The 26,053-nt window shown below is 41.2% G+C and overlaps 1 protein-coding gene across 2 annotated transcripts in view; it reads left to right on the top strand.

Moving 5' to 3' along the window:
- The first annotated feature begins 4,080 nt into the window (after positions 1-4,080).
- bnip2 (BCL2 interacting protein 2) overlaps positions 4,081-26,053 on the top strand; it is a 33,032-nt gene continuing 11,059 nt past the window's right edge. The window contains exons 1-4 of one of the 2 annotated variants that reach the window (XM_081356205.1): positions 4,081-4,957; positions 10,578-10,673; positions 19,357-19,430; positions 19,554-19,739. In XM_081356205.1, the coding sequence (XP_081212331.1) occupies positions 4,611-4,957; positions 10,578-10,673; positions 19,357-19,430; positions 19,554-19,739 (703 nt within the window). In that variant the 5' untranslated portion in view covers positions 4,081-4,610. The remainder of the gene's footprint in view (positions 4,958-10,577; positions 10,674-19,356; positions 19,431-19,553; positions 19,740-26,053) is intronic. The other variant, XM_081356206.1, reaches the window with a different exon arrangement.

Genomic DNA, 26,053 nt, shown 5'->3' with positions numbered 1-26,053 from the left:
TTTAACTTCTTCTGCTTTTGAATTTTTTACCAGTTTCTCTTTCTCCACACGTCTTTCCCGGGCTCAGCGATCATAAATAATTATGCGTGTGCTCCTAGAAACAGACTGCATAAATCATGCACATGAAGTCTTTTTTGTCTTTTCTCATTAAAACGTGTACTTCAACTAGCCTAAACACTTCCCACTGCCCCACTTGTGGAAATTGGATGCTGTATCCCTCAATATCATCGCTTAAATTGGTTATAGCCTCTTGGTATTACACCGAAAGGCGCCTTTTAATTCCTTTTGTTACCTTTATATATGGTCATCTTGAATGATGCTTTGTTAGCGCAACCGCTGGTGCGATTTAAACTCTTGCTAACTTGTAAACATTTAGGCAATTAGCCTATCTTTTCGCAAAACCAAAGCGCTGACTTTCTCGCCCTGAGTGGCTCTTTCATGCCAGCCGAAGCAGGGAAATATGTTTGCTTAATAGCTTCCTTGTTATGTCCTCATAAATTAAGAACTCACTTCATCTCATCGCGCTCCACAAGAGGAAAACATCAAACATCTCCGCGCGGAACTCACGCCCCGACTCAGGAAAAAGAAAGTTTGCTTTTGAAACATTCACAACAGTGGCGGAGAGAAAGGGAATCAGACACTCACCCCAGATGTCAACGGAATCAAATCCCGTTGAACACACAAGCCCTCAAGTTTCTCAAGCCCACTCCTGATCACACACAGGTTTCCAAATGTTTGAGGAGGGGAGAGGTTATTTGTGAGGAATGAGCATATTTGAGCTCATTTGCATACAAGCAAATCAATATTTTATTCTTCCCAATAGTTCATGTGTTTTACTCTTGCAACACCATCCTTGAGATGTTAATATTGCATCACAAATATCTCAGTCCATCTGTACGGGGAAAATTAAGACACTTTTATAGTCAGACAACAAACATTGATAATTAGAAAGGAGAAAAACTTTAAAACATCATCTTGTTTGCAAGCTATTTAATGTGTTAAGCAAATTTGCTTTAGTTAATGAGAAATCCACGACTAACCATCCCATCCTGGATAATTCTGATGGTCCAGATATGCACTTTCTGTGCACAAATTCACACATCAAAGTCGGCATCTGCTCTGTATTTGTGTATGACGCCTGCACGGAGCCTCTGCAAACATCTGGGCGAGCGGAAACAAAAAGGTACTGTAAACTTTGAATATTGTGGGATTATCTGTTACTTAATGAGGCCGTTCGATCAGACAGAGCAAATAGCAGTATGTTAATTAGTGATTATACTCAATGATCCTGAGCACACATCGCAGATATCTGTGGTACATTTATCAGTCGCCCATAGCCAGAAGCAACCAAGACATTATACAGCATCCATATCCAGATATATAAACTATGTTAATATGATGCTGCAATGAAAATCAGTCCAATTCAAGAAAATATCTTGGGTACAATATTTTTTTTTAATGTGACTATTTTGCATTTTAGATATAAGCTCTGTAAATTTTCTTTGTTCTGTCACAAAATTAGTGAAAGCTCAGAGTCCTCTCTCATTTGCATACGCTAATTGCTCGTTCTCATCGTGCAGTGTGAAGTAACCTCATTTGATAATAAGACAAGACCAATAAATCATGGACTTCATCATTAAATGAATCGCTTCCTGGGGGAATATTGATTGTTTTATCTAATTGTTTTTGTTATGTAAAAAAAAAAAAGTAAATGTAAACTATTTATACACCTATGCCATTATAAGTAACGATAAATAGATTATTACAATTATTACATAATTATAGTTTATAATAAAAGTCTTTGGGTTTTGCTCATAATTGCTCGTTTTGAATATGGACATTTTCAGTTGTTTTGAAAATATTCTATATTGACATTGTCATAAAAGATTCTGACATTTCAAAATTATTTCAGAGATTTACATACACATATGCACATATATACACTAACACACACACACACACACACACACACACACACACACACACACACACACACACACACACACACACACACACACACACACACGTATACACAAACACATATTTAAAAAAATATACATATATGTACATTCAGGTGTTTAAATATTCACTTTTATTTATAGACAGCATTTTTTTAAAGGCACACTATGTATCTTTTCAACCTTCATAATATATTTCCAAGACCCTTGTGATGTTACATCGACTTACAATAAGTTGAATGACGCGTCTGCCATAGCCTGACGGGGTCTGTATCGCTTTTACTGGCACTGCGTAACTTCGGGGTTCCGGTAGTAACCCGAGCACAAAAAGAACTACAAAATGTGTCTGCTTTACGGCATACGTCACTTCCCCCACCACTTCCTCAAATTTGGAGGTGAGAGGCCAACCAGCGTTTGTTTTCGGCTTTCGTGCGTATGTTTTTGTCATGGGGGTTGTTTACACCTGGCCACTTCATGCGTTTTCTGTTTTTCATCCATTTCATTGTTGATAATTAGACCAGTCCAATAATTTCCACATATGTCTAGCTAGCTTTCGATTATCAGAGCTGTTAACAGACTTACAAACACTCGTTTCTCTTACGAGTTTTTTGCGTTATGTTTTATTGCCTAGCTTGCCTCACAAACTAGTTTGCCAGCTGAACTCAGGTGTTGTGAGGTGTGTATTTATCACGTAGTCCTGAGGGATATCAGACGACGCTGTTGACGTTTATTCCTGCGATTATCATGAGAACAGTTTTCAATATCTCACATAAATATCAGGACATAAATAAGCCTAACGTAGAGGTTGTAAATAAACGAGCACAATTTGCAAACTATTATGATAAATTGCAATAATCATGTCTTCGGAGTCTATGTGTGCCTGTTCCATGCCCTACGCAGGTACCGGTGTACAGGGTGGAGGGTAGGGGGGGTGGAGGAGTATTTACGACAGTGCAAGTATTCCACAGCGACTCTAGGGGTCGCTGTTTGACAAAAACACAAATTCTCCACAGTGTGCCTTTAAATTAGAGTATTAAGATTTAAGCTTACAACTATGATTGAAGCAGAGAAGAAGATTTGAAGACGATTTGTTAAAGCAAGTCACCATTTAAAGCATCACAATTTAAGAGATAATATTATAGCATTGCTTTCAAACTTGCACATTTCTGCTAATTACTGTAGTCAACTGAAATTTCAGAACAGCCTAACTAAAAGTCAATGTTATCATTGTCATGAGGCTCTTGAAAACTGACATATAAAAGACATCTCTGCTGTAGACATGCATCACTAAAACATCAATGACTTAAATTATAATATCTTATAATCAGCTTTATTGTAGAAATCAAAACAGTAAAAACAGTCTTAAAAATATTAGCCTACTCTTTGTGCAGATTTTGGAGGCATCAAAAATGGGAAAAATTAACTTGTAGCCTATATTTTTTGTTTAGCTTACTAAACCTCCAAACACGGAGTATAAAAACATTAATCGAAAAATAAAATTTTATTCTAACACATTGTGATTTCAATGTTGACACTGAATCACTAAACTTAGCGAGGTCCTTCTATAGTGTTCTGCCGCCATCTTCTGTATTACTTTTGAATAGATGAATACTTGACGGCCTTATGTTATGACATCTATTCTCTATTCGACTCATCCATTAAGTCACAATCATATATCCACTGTAACTATTCTACGCAAAATACATTAACGTTAACAGTGTAATTTGCACCACATCTCGAAACAGGCTCCTTTGTTTAGAACTCCCTGAATAGCATTCTCCTATACACACACAATTAAATGTAAGTTTTACACTTTTCGGATAATTTGACAAAGTGACGGGAATAAATATTCGGTTCAAACGTGATATTTACCTTGAATTTCTTCGGACATCACGTCTATTTCATCTCAAACTCTTCACCGACGCTGCTGTGTTGACTCCTTGATAAACTACAAAAACATTGGGTGCCACCTTTAAATGCTAACACATTCATCTCACATCCCACATTAATCTAATAAACACCAACTAAAACATTTCCACTTAAAAAAATAAAATAAAAATGTTAATTTCTGAGCTCACTCTTGACTTTTAGTGTAGAAACCGGGAGACTTTTATTTTGAATGAGGCCCGGAAGTTTGGTATTATTGAGTCAGAATTCACCTTAATTTACCCGACACTTCCAAAAGGAGAATGACGGCCGGTTAAAGCAACAGATAAGATGGATCCGCAGAGTTTGTCAACTACCTAATCTGCCCTCTAGACCGTTATCTACCATTTTAAGTGTTATGTGCATGTGTTTTGATATGATCGACACGCAATCTCACCGTTAAATCCGTTAAACTGACAGCCGTTGTGCTTTAGGAAGGAAGCAGGAGAGGAAAAGGGTCTGACTGCGCACTAAAAACACACACTCATCGGGAAGTTTACTTAAAAGGGCAAGATTGTTTTGCAACTTACTTGATAACCACATAAACGCTCTTATTTTAAACATAATCTATTATATTTATTGATATTAATCAGAGATAACGTTATATTAGACTATGTAAAGTCCTGATTGGTTTATTATTAAGGTTTGTTTTTCGTGCAAAGGATTGTTTTTCTTCTGTTTTGCTGATCGATAATAATCGATCACATACCCCCGAAGTGATCGATCATGGCCACAGATGCAATAGCGGCAGAAGAAGTCTCAAACCAGACAGACTCGAGTGATATGAACGCTAACAAAAGTAATCCCGAATCAGACACACCCAACTGGACATCTGAGACGCAAGAAAACAGAAATATAAGTGGCCCAATATCATTATCATCACCATCGGTTTATACTGGGGAAGAGCTACCTGAGGACTCCATACCAGGGAATCCACTGGCGAATGGAAACAGTGGGATAGGAGCGGGAGATCCACCGCAGGAAGCAGCGAGTCCAGACAATGGACAAAAACAAGGCGTGAGGACTTCAACTCCTGTGCACACACTCTCTTCACCAGCTGAACACAATGGAAGGTATTTTTAAAGTCCCCGTGAAATCATATTTGGCAATCCTTCTTTTTTTATGGAATATAGCAGTGTTTATTATAAATGGTTTATCTGTGCCATCATAATCTTTAATCAAAATAACACCCCCTCCCTCTTGTAATGACATCTCTTCTCTGATGATGACGTGTTTACTGGCGTGAGGGCGGGACAGCCTGTCACTCACATGAGATCGACCAATAGCAAACCACAAACATCCAATCAATTCCCTATGAACAAAATCAAGTCCTGCCCTACATTTTATTCTTGTTTGAGAAGTTACATATGGATACACATCACAATGGTGAAAGAAAAGACTATAACAAATTACTTTTCATGCCGAATTTAACATTCTCTGTGTCTCAAAACAAATGCTGTCTGGGTAGGCAGGACACTATGGGTGCACCCGAAATCGCATTCTTCCCTATTAAATAGTAGGCGGAAAACAGTATGTGACAAGAATAGTATGTCTGAATTCACAGTACTCTTAAAAGATAGGCAAACAGTATCCGGATGATGTACTACTTCCGGCGAGATTCTGAAGTGCGCATACGATGGACACTACTATCCCATGAGGCAATGGGGGAGGATTTTTGAATGGCTGTGAAGCAACGCAACTGACACCGTAGGTCACGTGATAATGACAGCATGGCGAATGTAGTATGCTCAGATCAGATTACAGTCATACTATAATAGAACATACTTTTTTAGCTAATTTTACTATTTTATTCAAAATAAGTAACTAATCTAGAGAGTATGCGATTTTGGACGCAGCCATTGTTTTAAGACTCACTGATACAGTCCTTGAATACGGTACACTTTGGTCTCCCATGACTGTTTTTTAGTCATCAAAAAACAAATCAATGGTTTTGTTGAGAGAAGTAGTTTGATCAAATAAACTGTTATTTACCATGAAGTGAACATGGAAGGAAAATTTGCTAGTTTATCAAATGTCTGAATCTCCCCTTAAACTGAATAATTGTTTAGTTATTCAAAATACGTAAGGATTTTTCAATCCAATTTGATGGAATTTTACTATTAATTGAAATGTGTAAATCTGAGGGGGGAGGGGAGGGGGTGGAAAGGTTATGCAAACCCGTTAACAATTTTATTGTCATTTTTTTCCCATGATTATTGTTAGAACATTGCAGAATTTTTTTTTTTTTTTTTTTTTTTTCTATTTAGACCAAATTGTGGTAACAGGGTTTAAAATCCTAGAAAAACAATGATGATCAGCATTTTCTGAAGGTTAAAAAAACTTCATTTTTGAGTTTCAGACTTTATTTTGCACCCTGTTCGTGCCTTTTCTTTCTGTGCTGTTATTGTCACGTAAAGAGTGGCTACATGCAAAAGGAATGCCTGCAGGTTATTTACTCTTAACAAACTCTAGGTGTGTTCAGTCTATTCAATCATGTTCTTTGTGCCAAGTGTGTACATAGTTTTCATTATTAATGTTCTGTGTGCCACTAGCATTAATCATATTCTAATCTGTGATTCTACTTGACAGGTTTGATTTAATAGTTAGTTCACCCACAAATGAAAATTTGCTGGTAATTTACTCACCCTCTGGTTATCTTTTCTTCTTCAGTAGAATAGTAACAAAGACTTTGAGCGGAAACTGGTCATTGGTGATTTGTATAATGCAAGTCAATGGCTGCCGTCACTTTGAGAGTGAAAAAAAAAATAACAGATAAAGGCAAAACAAAATGAATACCCATTGCTCCTGAAGATACATTGAGGTCTTAATGAAGCAAAACGATCGGTCTGTGCAAGAAACAACATTATTACCTGTAATAAAGACTGATGTGAACACGCAATGGACCGTTTGCAAAGTGGATTACAGGTAATAAAAATCTGTTTCTTGCACAGACCGATCATTTCTCTTCATAAGATCTCAATGTATCTTGAGCCACAGGTATTAATTTTGTTATGCCCTTGTCTGTTTTTCAAAGTGACTGTAAGCCATTGAATTGCATTATGCGAATCAGCCATGGACCACAGTTTCAGTTAAAAGTCTTTGTTACTGTTCTACTGAAAAAAAAAAGTCACCTACATCTTAAATGGTCTGAGGGTGAGTAAATAAACAGCAAATTTTTATTTTTTGGGTGTTCAGTGATTAGAATATAAAGTAGGGAATCGGGATGCACCGATATGAACATTTTGGCTGATACCGATAATTCTTTATATTAACCGATAACCGATACATTGGCCGATAAATCTAAATCCAAATTTTTATAGAATTTTTGAGGGCCTGATTACAAAAAAGTCTCCCCAATAAAATCCACGTCCCAAGCACACAATTATAATGTTCTCATTCTAATTTTATGTAGCCTATATGACAGACTTGCTCTGCACATGTTGCACTTAAAGGGTTAGTTCACCCAAAAATGAAAATTCTGTCTGTAATTACTCACCCTCATGTTGTTCCAACCGCTTAAGACCTTCGTTCATCTTCGGAACATAAATTAAGATATTTTTTAATGAAATCTGAGAGCTGGATCACTCCTCCATAGGCTGCTAGGTGACCGAAACTTGCTGGCCCAGAAAAGTTATTAAAGAGATCGTTAATATAGTCCAAGTGATTCCAGTGGCTTAATCTTAAGTATATCAAGCGACGAGAATACTTTTTGTGCGCAAAAACGAACGTAGTGTTTTTGGCTAGCGCGTCTGTGTTACACGTCACCACGTAGGCTCACAATTGGCCGAAGCTGGTCATGTGTGTGATGCGTGTTGACGTGCAACACAGACGCGCAGCGCAAAAACACTACGAGGCCCAGAGAGAAGGAAATGAATAGTGGAATAAGTCGTTATTTTTGTTTGTTTTTGCGCTCAAAAAGTATTCTCGTCGCTTGATATACTTAAGATTAAGCCACTGTAGTCACTTGGACTATAATAACGATCTCTTTAATAACTTTTCTGAGTCAGCAAGTTTCGGTCACCTAGCAGCCTATGGAGGAGTGATCCAGCTCTCAGATTTAGGCTAATCAAAAATATCTTAATTTGTGTTCCGAAGATGAACGAAGGTCTTGCGCGGTTGGAACAACATGAGGGTGAGTAATTACAGACAGAATTTTAATTTTTGGGTGAACTAACCCTTTAACCATATTTTCCTTTTTTGAAGTGATTCCAATCATATTTCAAGCAATTCAAAAACGTCATGGCGAACAGTGCGCATCTGAAGGAAATAATCCATTATTTATCGGCTTTATTATATCGGCCAGATTTTCTTATCGGACCGATAACAACAACATTAATGAACATAGGTGTATCGGCCGATACCAATATGGTGGCCGATATATATGGTGCATCCCTAATATAAAGTTACAAAATGTTAAACATAAACTAGTGCTAAGAACCAGAATCTGCTCTACCTAAATTTACGGTTAGGAGCTGCTGTATGTCATAAACAGAAAAGAAGATATTTAAAAAAAAATTCATACTGTAGTTTTCGTCCATACAGTGAAAGTCAGTGGAGTCCAGAGTTGTTTTGGCCCCCTTTGAAAAACATATTTTTGTGTGTTCCTATTTATGTCGTACTAGTTTTAGCAAAGTGACATGAGAAAGCATGCGGCGTTGTGTCCCATTCGAACAGTGTGAACTGTTGCAGATCTCTTCTAGGAAGGGTGGCATTCCCCCTGGAGGAGTATGACGGACACCACATGGATGGCATGGCAATTAGCTCCCTTCCACAGTTAACCAGTGTCCACGTCTCCCCCTCACATCTGAGCGCAAGCTTCTCTTTCAAATGACTAAACAGCTGGTGGATGAATGACTCCTTTGCTGTGCCTCATTCATTAAAATCGGAAGACATAACAACCTGGACTCACAAAACGCACACACAAGCTGTTTTCTTCAGCGGGAAGAAATTCCTCATATTCTTCAAATATGATTTTGTTTTTTATTATCAAACCTAGATTTATAAATGCTTTAAAAATTTAGTTCATCATATTCATTTGAAAATAAACTAAAATGTAAGTATTACACGAAAAAACCTGGACTTAACTTCAGGTTAGAAAAACTTAAAAAAAATTGTCTTGGCAACTGAAATAAAATAAGTTGAAGGTAAATAGAAGTAAAACACTAATAAAAGGGACAAAAACACATAAACAAACTAAAATTAAATTGAAACGAAAAATATGAAAAAAGCTAACTGCCATAATAGTATATAAATTATGTAAGGGTTAATGCCCGACGAGGTGTCCATTATCAGGTATTAATGGACACCCTGCAGCCAATCAGAATCGAGTATTCACCCAGACCATGGTATAAACTAAAATAACACCGCTTCAAACAAACATTTGCTCCCAAACTAGCTACCACCTGTTATTTGCAACCCCGTTACTAATTCTGCCATAGTTTTTATATTCTTTTTTTGTACTTTTTTCTGTTTAATTTGATGCTTGTTTAATGTTTTTTTGCAAAATCACCCAAATACGGTTTTCAACAAATGTTAGTCAACATTTGAAGTGGATCAAACCCTTTCATCAAAGTTATACATGAATTTTGAACAATACCCGTTCTCGTCGAACAACTTTGATGAACTTTTTTGATCCACTTCCAATGTTGACTAATGTATAATGTTACTTTATATTGGCCTACTACTGTTTGAAATTGTGTACTGCATATCGTTTTAAGCAGTACACTATTCCAGTCCAGTGTTTAGTATTATTTGAATTTCAATTAAAGTTTGTCTTTTTGTAGTGTTAAAAAAAAAAAGACTATATATTTTTTTCATTTATTTTATTTATTTTTTTTATTTTTTTTCTAGATCAAGTTAAAATGTTGCCTTGGCATCTAGCTGAAATAAAATACATTTTTGCATATTTTATTTTATTTCAGTTAACGTTTATTTTATTTCAAGTAACAAAAATGTTTTTTTATGGTTTTAAGTTTCAGCCTGAACACATCTCATGAGAATGAATTTGTTTTTCTGTGGTTTTTGCTCTTCTGTTACAGTCTACATCATAGATGTATTCAAACATTGGATCTAGTGTTTGTTAATTAGATATAAAAAAACAACCCTTGAGGAAGCGTCCTGTCCTACCAATGATCTCGCTGTGAAATGACTTTAGTTCTAGTAAATAGGGCATCTGAACCTGCTCTGTTTCCAAGAAATTAGAGCGGGTTTGTTCTTTACATCAACACATTGAACTTTGAACACAGTCCAAGAATTTCAGGCTTTTTCAAAGTCACCACCCAAATCTTTCCCCAAAGAAGGTGAAACTCTTTCGCCTACTTCCATTTGTAAAAGAACTTATTTCGTAACAGAATTTGTTGTGTGTGAAGTCCTCAATAGTTTACATACCTTTGGATTTGAGATTAACGCACCAAAGAAGCCCATATGGATTTTTTTATGCACTCCGTCTTAATGTGCAGTGGTCTTATTAGGCCTTTTCAACCATTAAGCCTTTTCAACCATTTCTCAGTAACTACAGCAGTTTGAGCTCTGTGATGAATGACTATCAGCCAATATCGGATTTTAAATTCTGGACTCTTTCAACTCGAATGTATTGGTTTTTTTAGTGAGTGAATAACAGAATATGAATTACAGTTGTTTTAAAGTCAAAACATTTGGCTAATGGATTAATTCTTTTATTATCATTGCCTTCAGTTTTGAGCACCAGGAGTCAGTGGCGACCACAGAAGCTCGGCTGAGAATGGAAGGTGTGGAGCTAAAGGAGGAGTGGCAAGATGAGGATTTCCCCAGGTATGCTGTTATGTGTGTGTATGGTATGTTTTTTTTATATAAATGATGTAGGCTATATATTGCAAGATACATTACTATTCAAAAGGTTAGGGTCAGTAAAAGTTTTGAAAGAAATTATTACTTTTATTCAGCAAGGACACATTAAATTGATCAAAAGTGACAGTATAAAGACTTTCATATTGGTACAAATGTCTACTTTTTGTAAATCAAAGAATCCTGAAAACCCGTAAATTAGTTTCCACAAAAATATTAAGCAGCACAACTGTTTTCAACATTTATAATAATATTAAGAAATGTTTTTTTGAGCACAAAATCAGTATATTAGAATGATTTCACAGAATCACGTGACACTGAAGACTAGAGTAAAAATGCTGAAAATTCAGCTTTGCCATCACAGGAATAAATTACATTTTAAAATGTATTCAAATAGTTATTAAAAATAAGTTTACTGTATTATTTTATCAAATAAATGCAGTTTGAGTTTTGCATAGGATTTTTTTTTAAGCATAAAAAAGTCTTGTGGTAATTAATCTTGCTTGTGCTAGAAATTTAACCCAAAACTTATTATAATGCATAACAACCAGACTATTACTGTATTATTATTATTATTATTATTACTATTATTATATAATGTAGTATATATTCATTAAATGTGACCCTGGACCACAAAACCAGTCACATGGGTCAATTTTTTTAAATTGAGAGTTATGCATCATACAAAAGCTGAATAAATAAGCTTTCCATTGATTTATTGATTGTTAGGATATGACAATATTTGGCCGAGATACAATTATTTGAAAATCTGTAATCTGAGGGTGCAAAAAAATCGATACATTGAGAATATCGCCTTTAAAGTTGTCCATTTATGTTCGCGATTGTGCAGCATTCACTCTCAAAAATAAATGTTTTATATATTTACCGTAGGAAATTTACAAAATATCTTCATGGAACATGATCTTTACTTCATATCCTAATGCTTTTTGGCATAAAAGAAAAAGCGATAATTTTGACCCATACAATGTATTGTTTGCTATTGCTACAAATAAACCTGTGCGACTTGTGACTTTTGTGGTTTTGTGATCCAGGGTCACCTATATTATAAATACAATTATAAAAAAATAATAATAATAATAATTGCAGATTATACAATTTACAAATGAAAGATACTTCATCTAAATTGATTTCCTTTTTTTATTTGAACTGCGCTCTAAATAAAAGTCTTTTTTATGATTATAAATTCATAGCTGGGAAAAAAAGATAATTTGTTTTATTTGGATGTAAACTACAATATTAAGATTATTCATAACAATAAGTCTGGCATTACAGCAAAAATAAAGACTCAAAACGGTAATACCTTATAAATCTAATAGGATGAGCCATATTCAAAATAGTTGTAAAATAGCTAACTTATACACATATGTAATGTGACCAAATATAAATGCAAAAAAAATGAATATAAAAATAAATTGAAACTAGCCATTATTTTCTGCTTAAAGGCCCCCTGAAATCAAAATGTAAGTTTTTTAGCTTAGTATGAATATGTTAGCCTTAAGGTTATGAATAAGCTGGTGTGTTGACAAAATTCGCATTTAGGAGATATAAGCATTCAAAACTTACAGTATCTCACTTCCGCTAAAATGGATCACGGATTTTTATGACGTCACCGCGGACTTCAGCTTCTCATCACATCTTCTGTCCAATAAAATGCTCTAGCTATGCTATAAATACCACCTGGCCAAAGCGACCGTGGCTGTACTTGACTGTACGTTCGGTAGTACACGCATGCTCTCAGCACAACATGTCTCAGTTCAGTGAATTGTCAGAGTTACTGGAGTAACATTGACTTATTTCGAGTCGGAGGGACTATCAGGCACGTCCAAAAGTGAGTAACTTTAGAAAACGTCTCCGGTTACTTTCGTAAACTCGGTTCCCTGAAAGGCAGGGAACGAGACATTACGGATGTCGTATATGGGAACTCCCTCTCTTCTTCACATCTGCTGAAATCTTATAGGCTAACGCCAGCTGACACAGCTGGCCAATTGACGCAAAATATGCAAATACTGACAAGACACCTGGCAGTATAAATTGCATTAAACGCGCCAATTGCATCAGAATAACGAAAAACGCTAAAATCTGAAGCGAACACGGCGGCTAGCGTAATGTCTCGTTCCCTGCCTTTCAGGGAACCGAGGTTACGAAAGTAACCGGAGACGTTCCCTATCAAGGCGGAACTTCGACATTACGGATGTCGTATATGGGAACTGTATAGAATCCCGCCGTGGAGAAACATACCACTTGAGACTGACAGAACCCACAACCAATAACCGTCCTTCTGGGAATGCGATCATCTGATAGGGCGAGACTGTCAAAGCAAGCCCCTTACCCTGATAGGCCGAAACTGGCCAATAGCAAGCTCATCTGGACCTTGCTAGAATTTGCATATCCCAGGCAAAATAATGAGGAGGATGCAGCACTGACAGTTATACAGGGCAACACAACTCAATAGAGAACAGTTCAACGCATAGCGGCGACAGTGCACTAAGCATAACACAGTAAAACACAGATGACTCATGAGCAATGCGCAGAGTAGAACAACTGTAACTGTGTAAGGGTTAAATCTTAACTCACCGAAAGCACTTGAGATGCTACAGAGGGTATATCCAACTTGTAAAATCTGGCGAACGTATTGTGAGAAGACCAGCCAGCCGCAAGGCATAAATCCTGAATAGACATACCCTTGGCCCAAGCCCATGAAGAAGCAACCGCTCTCGTCGAATGGGCCTTGATGTTAAGGGGGCATTCCTCCCCCATGCGATCGTAAGCCAAAGCAATAGCATCCACAATCCAGTGAGCAAGCCTCTGCTTCGAAACTCCCCGACCTTTGTTACACCCGCCAAAGCACACAAACAGCTGGTCCGATTGCCGAAAAGCGTCCGAGCGAGTAATATACATTCGTAACGCTCTGACCGGGAAACAGGACTCTGAGCATCAGCGTCACCCGAGGCTGACTGCTCAGCAGATAAGGCCGGCAGGGAAACAATCTGCGCTCTGAACGGGGTATTGAGCGATTTAGGGACATACCCAGGTCTCGGTCTCAGCGTAACATTACAGTCTCCCGGTCCAAAACGAATGCAGTCGTCGTTTATCGAGAATACCTGTAAGTCCCCGACCCGCTTCGCCGAAGCGAGAGCTATAAGAAGAGCCGTTTTTATGGAGAGTTCCTTGATCGCTATCGAGGCTAGGGGCTCGAACGGCGGAAGAGACAAAGCCTTCAAAACCAGAGCCAAATCCCAAGGCTGTACCGAAGGCGGTCGCGCAGGGAATAATCTCCTAGCTCCCTTAAGAAAACCGATCACAGATGCATGCTTACCGATCGACCGTCCGTCGACCGGGGTGCGAAACGCAGCAATAGTGGCCACATACACCTTTAGCGTGGACGGTGAACTCCCGTTATCCATCCTGTGCTGAAGGAAGCGCAGGACATCCGACACGGAACAGTTAACCGGGTCGATCTCGACATCTTGGCACCATTTAGAGAAAACACCCCATTTCAGAGCATACAAACGTCTGGTCGACGGCACCCGCGCCTCAGCAATGGTGTTCAAAACCCGCGAGTGCAGCGCGTCCTGTCCGCTCAGCAAGCCTGCAGCGGCCACACATGGAGGTTCCACAGCCCAGGATTGGGATGCCAGATCGTGCCGCTCGCCTGGGACAAAAGATCCCTCCTGAGTGGAATTTCCCATGGCGTTCCCGCTAGTAATTCATTCATGTCCGCAAACCAAGGCTGGTTTGGCCAGTTGGGAGCTACAAGGATTACTGACGCTTTTTCCTCCCTGATCTTGCACAACACCGTGGGCAGAATTTTTACCGGAGGAAAGGCATAGAGTCTGGTCTTCGGCCAGCGCGAAGTCAACGCGTTGCCCAGCGGGGAACGAGTCAGCGAGAAGAACACCTGACAGTGCGTGTTCTCGACCGTGGCAAAGAGGTCGATCTCTGCTCTGCCGAAACGGTTCCAAATCAGTTGGACCGTCCCCGGGTGGAGCCTCCACTCCCCTTGAGGAATCCCGTCCCTCGACAGCATATCCGCCCCGCGGTTCAGGACACCGGGGATGTGCGCTGCTCTCACGGAGAGAAAGTGCCTGTCTGCCCATAGCAGGAGAGCCTCCGCCTGCTTGAAAAGGGCTTTCGAATGCACTCCGCCTTGGCGATTTATATAGGAAACCACGGACGTGTTGTCAGTCCGGATCAGCACGTGTCGTTGTTCCAACTGAGACCGAAAAGCTCTGAGGGCTAGGGAAACCGCCATGAGTTCCAAGCGGTTTATGTGCCACTTCCCCAGCAGTTCTGACCACTGACCCGAAGCGGGCTCGCCCAAGCAGACCGCTCCCCAGCCTGAGGTCGACGCATCCGTCAAAACCTCTATGCTTCGCGTCACGATGCCCAGGGGAACTCCTGAGCTGAATAACTCCGTGTTTTTCCACGGCGCCAGAGCGCGAACGCAGCTGTGGGTAACCGTGATACGCTTGTGGCCGGAGGACCACGCACTCGGAGGGACTCGATCTTTCAGCCAGAGTTGAAGCGGTCTCATATGCAGCAGACCCAGGTGACAAACTGAGGAAGCCGCTGCCATCCGTCCCAGTAGTCTCTGAAAGTCTTTCAGCGGGACCGACCTGCCCAGTTTGAAGAGACCCAGAGATGATCTTAGAGCCTCGACTCGCTCCGGGGAGAGACGGGCTCGCATCCTCACCGAATCGAAACACACCCCCAGAAATGTAGTGGTTTGACTCGGCGTGAGCACACTCTTCTGGACGTTTACCCGCATCCCAAGCGTACTCAGATGGTGAAGCAGGGCTTCCACATGACCGATCAGCGTTTCTTTCGAGTGAGCTAGAATCAGCCAGTCGTCCAGGTAGTTTAGAATGCGCATTCCGCTCGACCTGAGGGGAGAAAGCGCCGCATCTACACATTTAGAAAATGTGCGGGGGCTAGAGCCAGTCCAAACGGAAGCACCGAATACTGGTAAGCCGTGTTCTCGAACGCGAATCTTAGGAAGCGTCTGTGACGCTTCACTATTTGGATGTGAAAGTATGCGTCCTTTAAGTCCACTGAAGCGAACCAATCCCCGGGACGAACCTGTGCCAGGATCTGCTTCAGCGTCGTCATTCTGAACGCGCGTTTGTGGAGCGCTCTGTTGACGGGTCTCAGGTCGAGTATAGGACGGAGACCTCCTCCCTTCTTCGGCACCACAAAGTAGCGGCTGTAGAAACCGCTTTCCCTCTCGCCCGGGGGGACCGGTTCTATCGCTCCTTTCTCGAGCAAGCCGCGAACTTCCTGTCTCAGGACATGGGCGTTTTGGGGCAAAGTCAATGACGGAATCACGCCGCGGAAGCGGGGTGGTCTGCGTTTGAACTGAAGCGTATACCCGTGCCGAATTATGTTCATTACCCACGGCGAAATGCCCGGAATAGCCGCCCACGCGGCTTGAAAGTGACTCAACGGGGCCGTGTCTTGATCTGCGGCCATCGCCGCTGCCGATGGGCTGCGAACGATTTGGGACCCCTCGCATCCGCGAGGTGGCCTTATAGGTATGAACCGTGACCCTGTGCTGCTCGCGGGCAGGGCGGGAAACACGGTGTGAGGTGTAAGAGGGGGAAAGAGCTCTTTTTGTGAAGTGGTAGCATGCTTTATTGAACATTTTAAGTTTGAACATCAAACAACACTCACAACATTTACACATTCGTCCCTCAGCGAAGAAATCTGAGGGACGTTGAACATGAGAGCACGGCGCTTGGGGGAGGGCCCTCCCTGGCACTCTCTCTCCCTCTTGCCCGGGTTGTCAGGACGACTGCTTGGGAGCCGAGGGGGGCGCGTTAACTTTCCCTCTGTACGGACTCCTCCGCTGGTTCAGCCTCTTCCTCCCGGGTCCTTGCCACTGCCCGCTCCATCCCGCGCGAGCATCTGGTTCGGCGCGGGATGCCGCTGGCTGACTGGCTGAGGGCTGTGGGCGACGCGAGGCAGACGATGAGCGGGAGCAGTGCTGAGGTGGCGGTGCCCTGCGCGGGATGACGAGGCTCATGGCCTTCGCGCGCTTTTGGGTCTCCGAGTAACGCTCCGTCACTTTTTCCACGGCGTCCCCGAAAAGGCCGGCCTGGGTGATCGGCGCGTTTAACAGCGTCTTCCTGTCCGCTTCTTTTACATCGGAGAGGGTGAGCCACAGGTGTCTGTGGAGGACCACGAGAAAACCCATAGCGCGGCCGACAGCCTGGGCGGAGCGTTTGGTCGCCATCAGGGCAAGGTCAGTCGCCGAGCAGAGGTCTCGGATGACGCCAGCGTCGACTGAGGCGGCGTCATCGGGGGACTTAAGCAATTTAGCTTGGAGGACCTGGAGAACAGCCATCGTGTGGAGGGCTGACACTGCTTCTCCTGCCGCTCCGTATGCCTTGTCAGCCTGATGGGCGGTGAACCTGCAGGGCTTGGACGGCAGGCTGCGGTCCGAGCCCAGAGCAGGCGTCGATGGGCAGAGATGGGAGGTGACGGTCTCTTCCACGGGCGGCACGTGTAGATATCCGTGTGTCTCCGCGTCGTCGACGTGGGGAAACAAGGCCTGGGTAGAGGCGAGGGTGCGCGCCGACTGGGGCGCAGCCCACGACTTTACCACGTGGTCGTGCACGTCCGGGAAGAAGGGGGTTCCCCTCTTCGATACGGCCTGGCGGCGGCTCGAGTTGAGGAACCACGAATCGAGCTTACTCCTGGTAGGCTCATCCGGAGCGCTCCAAGAGAGGTCCAGCTCGGACACCGCCTTACTGAGGATCCTGAAGAGCTCCTCTTGGAGGTCTGCAGGGCCTTCCTCTGGCTTGACGGATTCAGATGCCCAGTCCTTCTCCGAAGCCGACAGGGACATCGAGTCGTCTTCCACGCTCGCACCAAAGGAGATGAAGTCCGCGACTTCGCGAGGGGGGTGGAAGGAAACATCCAGGAAGCTTACCGCGTCCCGTTCTTTGTCCCCGGGGGTGGCGGGACCCACCAGCGGCTCACTGGCGGCGGTGGGCCCAATCTCCGCTACTGTACGAGCCATATCCCGCCTGGCCTTGAGTGCTCTCATGGGCATTTCAGTGCAGAGATCGCACGCGAGGCCGTCCGTGAGCGCTGACTCGGCGTGAGCCAGGCCCAAGCAGGCGATGCAAAAGAGGTGCGAGTCGGGCTGCACGATGGGGCCCGCGCACAGATTGCATACGGTCGCCATCGGATGCTGAAGACAGTAAGGTATCTTCGGTGCACCTTCAACGATGGCAAGGTTGATTTCTATTTCCAGTCGATAAGTATAGCACACTTGATTTGAGCGTGAAATGAGAGATTCTGATGCAATTGGCGCGTTTAATGCAATTTATACTGCCAGGTGTCTTGTCAGTATTTGCATATTTTGCGTCAATTGGCCAGCTGTGTCAGCTGGCGTTAGCCTATAAGATTTCAGCAGATGTGAAGAAGAGAGGGAGTTCCCATATACGACATCCGTAATGTCGAAGTTCCACCTTGATAGGGAACTGTGAATCAGCGTTCACTCAAGACTGTTTTGAACGATTCAGTTCGATTTGGTGAACTAGTTCGACCGGTTCACTAAAAAGAACCGGTTCAAAAGAATGATTAGTTCCTGAACTAGACATCCCTACCGTTGACTCGTCACGGAGCAATTTGTATTGGAGATGTGTGATCGGTTGCTCAAACGCTCGAGTTTTATCCCGTTTTCCATTCTTTGGTTAAGAATGAAATGGCTAGAATTTATTCACACCTCTACTATTGAATCCAACGTATCATCAGTGCTCGGATTCACTTCCATGGTGCTGTCAAGTACGACTTGCATTCTGTGAGGTAAACTAAATGCTATTGGCTATTTGAAAAGGCGGAGGAGCCATTCAATATGTCCCGACTAGCTTCCCGTTTCAGTGGAAATTACGTCAAATTACATCAATGTATAGTCTTGTCAAACAATTTTAAAAAACCTGATTAATCACACATTTTTTGATCATTTATCATGATTAATCGCACCTAATATTAACATTTTTATTTGATTTTTATGTTGTAATAATTTCACATTAAATCTCCAAATTCATGTAGAAACAACATAAATACGTTTAATTACATCTTTTTACTAAGTACTGTAATTTTTTTTTTTTTTTTTTTTTTTAACTACTGTGATTTTTCTCAATCTCTGGGGATGAAAGGAGTTTATTAAGCTGCGGTCACTTTAAGACCTGACGCACATCTCCCAACTTTTTACATTCATTTAAGTCTTTTTAACTCATTTAGGACTGTGCTTATGTGCTTTTTTTTTTTTGGTCCATTCAAGCTCGAAGGAGAACTCAATGCAGCGCTGGCGCGCTGTCTGAGAAACAGCTTTCTGTACGTGTGTGCCGAATGTTTGTGTTCACATAGAGACAGCGCATCTTGTATGAGTTGTCTTTTGCGTGTTATAGCGCTTCAAAGGTCTAAAAGCATTTGAACTAATGACAAGTTGATCATATAATGTAACGTTCATTGCGTTAAATATTTTTAACACGTTGAACAGAAAATAATTAATTGTCAATTTGAACATCACTAATATATACACAGTCATACTGCCAAAGCCTATAGAAACATCTAAATTATATTACAATAAATTTCAGTGTGTTTTTATTTGGGTTTCCAGGCCACTCCCAGAGGAGGAAGATATTCAGCTTGATGAGGAGCTTTTCACTGGGTCTTCTGGTGAAGGAGCACCTGGTAAGCCGTAATGATATATTCCCAATATATATAATATGTAAAGACAATTAAAGACAATTATTAATTTGTTACTATAGTCAGGAAACATTTTGATAGCTTTTGTTCTTTTGACTTAAATTGCAGCTCCACAGTCTTACGGACTAAACAGTGCAAAGAAATCTAAAAAGAAACTTTTGGCTCCGGACATCAGCCTAAACCTAGACCACAGTGAAGGCTCGGTCCTGTCTGATGAGCTGGATGAGAGTACAGAACTGGACCTGGATGATATAGACACTCCTTCAGACAACAGCAACGAGTTTGAGTGGGAAGGTATGATGGTGGTTAAACCTGTAAATGTTAACAGTTTATCATAAGGGGTCATGAACTGAGAATTCAAATTTTCCTTGATCCTATGACAGTTAAGAGTTCGTTATACTATAAAATAGTTTCAGCTCATGTTAAATGTTAATATAGTTTGAGTTCAAAACTCAAAACTTCCTTGTTATTCCAAAAACGATTTAATTGAAACCAAGGCCACTGGAGCGTTAGTGAATGAGAACGAGAAAAGATCGACACAGGATCAATACCATTACCTTCCAAAGGATCCTAATGCTAGGATAGTAGGAGGTTTTTTGAACAAAGTGAATGTCTCAGCAGTGCATTATTTGTTTGTATTCGGTACATTTCACTGTGAATTATTAGGTACATTTCAGCGCAGGCTTTGCAAACAGACTTTTATGATATGGATCGGCCAGCAATGCCACAAACATGTAAGTAATCATGTTTATTCTAATGGCTGATCTGTGATCAGTGATTTCTGATGTATAATTATTCAAGTTCAGACAGATTATCTCTCAAAATCGTTCTATACTGTTTATGCAACAGTAAATCAAGCCTGTGATTAAACGATCAACTTCACGTTGTTTCTCTTAGTTGGATGAAAATAGTCTTATTTAAACTCAGATTAAATTACGTACAGAAAGCGATCAAAGAACGCTCCCTTTCTAATCGCCCAAGCTGTCAATCGCACAGCGCGAGTTTATCTGGACAATCCCGTTATGTAATCAATGACACTGTTACACTGCACAACGAAGCTCTTACTGTATTTACATCGTGTTTGCATTGTAATTGTGATAGAAATTGTGTTGCAATGATGAGATCTCTTCATTCACGCGATCAACTGTCTGTCATCTGCTCAAGGCTCATCACTGCAACCTTTCATGTGATGGGAATACATCTAACTTTTCACGATTCGTTAATCTCGATAGCTGTAATAGTAAAAACGTAGTAAAAGATTTGAGAGAGTTCCACTTGAAATACTAGCTATTTCATATGCAAAGATGCCAGCCAATCACAGCAGTGAGCGTTTACACTGAAGTCTCACACAGACACGCCCCTTCAAACAGAGCCTTCAAATCACAGGGCTGAAATCAGGCTTGGAAAAATGCCTTTTGTTTCTAAATTATGACAATTTTTGATGTAAAAATCATACTAACATTATAAAATAATCCAGTTCATGCCCCCTTTAACATAATCCCTAACAGCGACTAATCTAATTAATTAGTCATTTTGCAGCCATTCAAGCTCATGTCTTTCTGATGCTGTAGAAATGTTCCTTACTAACAGTACAGAGATCTTTTCATGGACCAGCTTTTGTGCAATAACTCTTAGTTAAACAGTGTTATGTGTTCTTGTTTTGTTTTTCTGTCCCGCTGCTCTCTTCTCTCTTTCCTGGAAGGATTGTTTCTTCTCATTCGTTTGCGACAGGCCACAGGCCTGCGGTTTGTGGTAAGGTTACCTGACTGGATGTTTACTCCCCGATCAAGTTCTACAGCATTGATTTATTTTTCTTTTTGAGAGATTCCCTTTGAATGACACTGCAAATCAGAGGTTATCCATTGTTTTTGTTTGAAGATTTTGATTTGTGCATGGTTTTTCCCTCCAATCTCATCAAATCTGATTTTGTTAATCAGCCTCATTTTGGTGTCCTGATCATTTTTGTTAAATCACTGCAGATTTCCCTCCTGAAAAAAAGTACATTTAACAAATTTTGTATTTATTTCGAAAATAATTTGTTTTTAAAGAATTTACTTTAGTGCAAACTGAATGTAATGTTTTTAGACACTTAATTGCATGTTATTTACAATTGAATTAAAATGTATTCTAGTTTAAATTTGTATTAAATGCCATTTTTTAGTTAAAATGTGAACACACTACAGTTAAAAAAAAGGGAAAAAAAGATTATTGCAACATCATGATTTCAAATGTAATTTAAAGTAAAACTTTTAATTTGAAATGTATTTAAGTGTTTAAAGAAACTAATGAAAGTGTACTCTTTAGGTACACTTTAGCAGCCATTTAGTTCATTAATATTATGTTATCTGCAAGTACAATTATATTTTTATATATATATATATATATATATATAGTTGTTGAATATTTATAAAAAAAATTGCTTTCCCTTTGAAACATCACTTATCAGGCTTATGCTACTCTGAATAATGCCTGAACTTTGTATCTTGAGCACTTCTTGCGTTGTTGTTGTTTTTGCCTCTTCATGATGACTCGCTTAATTTAGTCCTAATTTGTAAGTCGCTTTGGATAAAAGCGTCTGCTAAATGACTAAAAGTAAATGTAAATATATATATATATATATATATTTTTTTTTTTTTTTTTAAGAGATGTGACGTGATAATATTCTCCTACCGGTTAATCGACCGGTAATATTGGATTCATTGGGTGTGCACTTCACTTTCACTTTTAAATTAGCGTCAATTCTTCCTTCGCAGGGAGTTTGATTGACATGCGATCTGAGTCTGACCAATCAAAATCCACCATTTTTGTCCGACAAAGCAGCAGTCAGGAGGAGAGTAGATTAACATCGGTGGATTTGAACTTGGCTTTAACTGAGGCAATCTGTCACGACACATTAAAGGGTAACTAAACCCCTGGTCAGAGCCTGACTCCACCCACTGACAATATTTGAAAAATGCTAGAAAAGTGGGCAGACCCCAGCGGAGATAGAGGGGACGAACCGTGAGTGGGGGGGCATGCACCGGAGACCTCTGTCAGACTCTAAAATGGAGAGTGACTCACAGGGTCGCAAGACGACGTAAAGTACATGCATCTGGTGAGTTTTATCGAGTTGATGTCAATAGCGCGCGCTCTCTATAGGCATATTCATATTTTGCCGCTATGTGAAAAAATCCAGCAAAATGCGCCGGCGCGTTTGTCGACCCCAGAGGATTAACTTTAGCCTAACCATAAATTGTGATTAAAATATATATGATCACTCACATCAAGACGCTGCTGCGGTGGTGGAGTCCATGCAGGAGGAGCAGCGTTTGCCCATTTCCACCTCTATTGCGTTGGAAAAGCAATCCCGCGTAAAATGCAGGTTTCACACTCACGGTCTTCCAGGCCAAGTGCATGCAACCACTGGCGCCTAATTTCCAAGTCTCCTGGAAAGCTATGCAGTCCAGCAGTGCTGTTGCAATCAGCAACACTACACCTACATACCCTCCTGACCACTGTACTAAATACAGATAAATCTACGCTAGCTCATACCAGGGGCGTGGTGAGCTGGAACCTGCTTACATCACGTACCACCGCAAACATCCAATAGGAAAAGTCAACTGCAGTAGCCACTGTTCAACCTGAAGAGGGCAGCACTCAGACGTTTTTACACCATATATTGTAAAATTAAAACACTTTATACCCAAATGTCAAAAAAGTTACTCGAATCAATGAACAGCACTAATAAAGCCCCATTCTTACAGATCATTAACTAAAAAAAGTTGGTTTAGGGTTTAGTTACCCTTTAAAGAGCCACAAAACGGTAGGCCTATTTATTGTTTAATTTTCTTTGACTGACCAAATTTGAAAGTTGAGACTTTGTTTCATATTAAACATTAATTTAATAGGACCTGCTCGGTCCTGTCTGTCAGCGCGTTGTCAGTGTCCTCTATTTTTCACTGCTTGAGAACATGGGTTGAATCCGAAACCGCCCCCTAAACCCTCATTCACTAAGAAAACTCGATACTGACGCGCACCTTTTCCGTGGGTCGTGTGTGTGTAATAGGCAGGATTTTACAGCGCGGCCTCTTTAGTCTTGTCGCGCTTGAATGGTTTAAAAGCATTCACATTAATAAGAGCGTGATCATACAATGCTAAGTTAGTCAAAACTGAAAAAAAAAACGGATACTGCGTAATTGCGTTAAATATTTTTACCGCTTTAAACCTTTTTTTTTTTTTGGCGGTGCTGCGGTGGGCAAGTGATGAAACCGGTGTTGCGACTGAACACTATACTGTATATATTACTGTTAACATTTGAAGTATGCTACTAGTGCATATCAAATACAGTTAAAGGTAAAGTAGGCAATTTCGGAGCGGCTAGCAATAGCAAGCTAACTTTGAAAGCATTAGATTCCGCCCTCCTTTCAGAGCGTCTCCAAAGCCACGCCTCCTTCAAAACACATGAACACACACAGCAGAGTCTGCAAAGCGTCATGAGAGACGGCATTAATTTACCTCATGTCTCAAAGCACATGATGATAATAATAAACGTAAATAACTTACAGAGCTCTAGTTGTACCTCCTGACTGCTGCAGATTCATTTCAGCATTGATAGTCTTGACATGGAAATGCTTACATCCAGGTCTGAGGACGTGAACAGCTCCGCGTGGAACATCACGCGTTGACCTCTTCTAATTACGGTTACAACATGGCGTGAACGCAGCATAAGCTCGTTGTTTTGGTTCAGGGGGAACTGTAAAAGGTGGCTGTTGTTTGTGGTGCTCGTGACTGACGTCTGTCTACAACTCTACATATCTTCATTGAACGCACTGATGACATGTGATGTCTGCATGAGCAGGTGTGCGGAGGTATGGAAATACATATGTTGACAGGCAGGTAAGACATCAGTCGGACCGAATGCATTGATTGGACGAAAAAATGTTGGACTTCCACAGACGATATATAGGCCCTACATGTTTTAATATTTAGACCACTTCTATTATTGATTACTATCAGGATGCGAGGAGTTGCAACCAGTATAACAAAAAGTGTTCATAAAAAAATTACCTACCCTACCTTTAAGCACACTTCTTTTTCTCATTAGCTCTGTTCCGAACCCTAGTTAGCTGCCTCGCTGTCTACATAGGGAGCTCCCTTCTTAGACAGTGTACCAATCGAAATTGAAGTGACTGATTTGAAAAGCTCAAATAAGTTATGCTTAAAGTTGATACCTGTAGTCTTATATTAGCTTGTTGCTAAGATAATCACTGCATACTTTTAAAAAGCTAAGAAAATACATTGCACACACAAATAATCGTGGCCGTTTCTGTCATACTTACTATTTACTTAGGCCCATCGCTCCTCCTGGAGCATCTGCCATCGATAACAATTCTCTAGCGGGCACGGTCTTGGGCTGTCTTTTCTATTTGAGTCCAGGTGATACCACTCGTCTTCAGCTCTGTCCCATTGTCTCACCTCCAGCTGTTCTTGGGCCGTCCCCTCTTTCGTCTTCCTTGAGGGTTCCAAGTGAGGGACTGGCGTGTCACATTACTCGTTGGTTTACGTAATGTGTGTCCAATCCAGCCCCACTTTCTCCTCCCTATCTGCTGGGTGATGGCTTCTTGATTGGCTCTTTGCCAGAGCTCCTCATTGTTGGTGCGGTCAGGCCACCAGATCTTGAAAATGCGCCTTAGGCATCCATTGGTGAAAGTCTGGATCTTCTGCAGTGTGCACTTGGTCATTCTCCATGTATCCCACCCATATAGGAGAACAGACTTCACGTTGGAGTTGAAAATCCTAATTTTGGTTCTTCACCTATCTTTCTGGAGGCCCAGATGCTTTTGAGCATGATGAACACCGCCCTTGCTTTGCCTACCCTGGCGACCACATCACATCACTACCATCCTGTTTCTGTCATGCTTGAATAAAATATATGTGTATTCCCTTGAATCTACCATCTTGGGACATTTTCATGGAGCGTCTTGAAATGTATTCTGGATTATTCCTCTTTGAAGAAAGATATATTATGTGACGATGCTACCTGACCCCGGATTTCCACCAACTGCGGAACGGCTGCAGATCCACTCCGGAGCGGCGTCGGAGTCAATAGGTTTCCATTAAAGTCAATGTGTGTATTTTCACTGACTGTGTAACGCCTGCGTTCCGACTCCGTCCCAGCTCCAGCGATCCGCAGCCCCCCGGAGCAGATACGCAGAGCTTCTATTTTTGCCAGGTGCCGAAGAGCTCCGCAACAATTCAGCACAGGGCAGATTGTGCAGGACAGGAAGTCTAACACAGAAACAAAATAAAACATCCGCTTAATTATCAAAATAAAGTACACCGTGCTCATGGCGGATCATATTTCCCTGCACTACACTTTGAAAATGTCATAATGGGCAGAGACAGGCCTGAAGGGCTACTCTGGATGGAAACAAACTGTTGTTGGTTTTGTGGTTCTGTTTATAGAAACTACATCCTGTTATATCGCGGTCATACGTGAATTCGCGTGGATCTCATGATCACGAGGATCTCGTGGGTCCTCGTGACTTCAGCTGTCAGTCATGGCCGCAGCCGTTCCGCAACAAATCCGGACCTGGTGGGTATTGAAGGACGGTGGAGCACGGAGCCAA

This window comes from Scardinius erythrophthalmus, assembly GCF_964197995.2.
Source record: "Scardinius erythrophthalmus genome assembly, chromosome: 24".
Taxonomy (NCBI): Eukaryota; Metazoa; Chordata; class Actinopteri; order Cypriniformes; family Leuciscidae; genus Scardinius; species Scardinius erythrophthalmus.
This window is presented reverse-complemented; position numbering and strand designations above follow the sequence as displayed.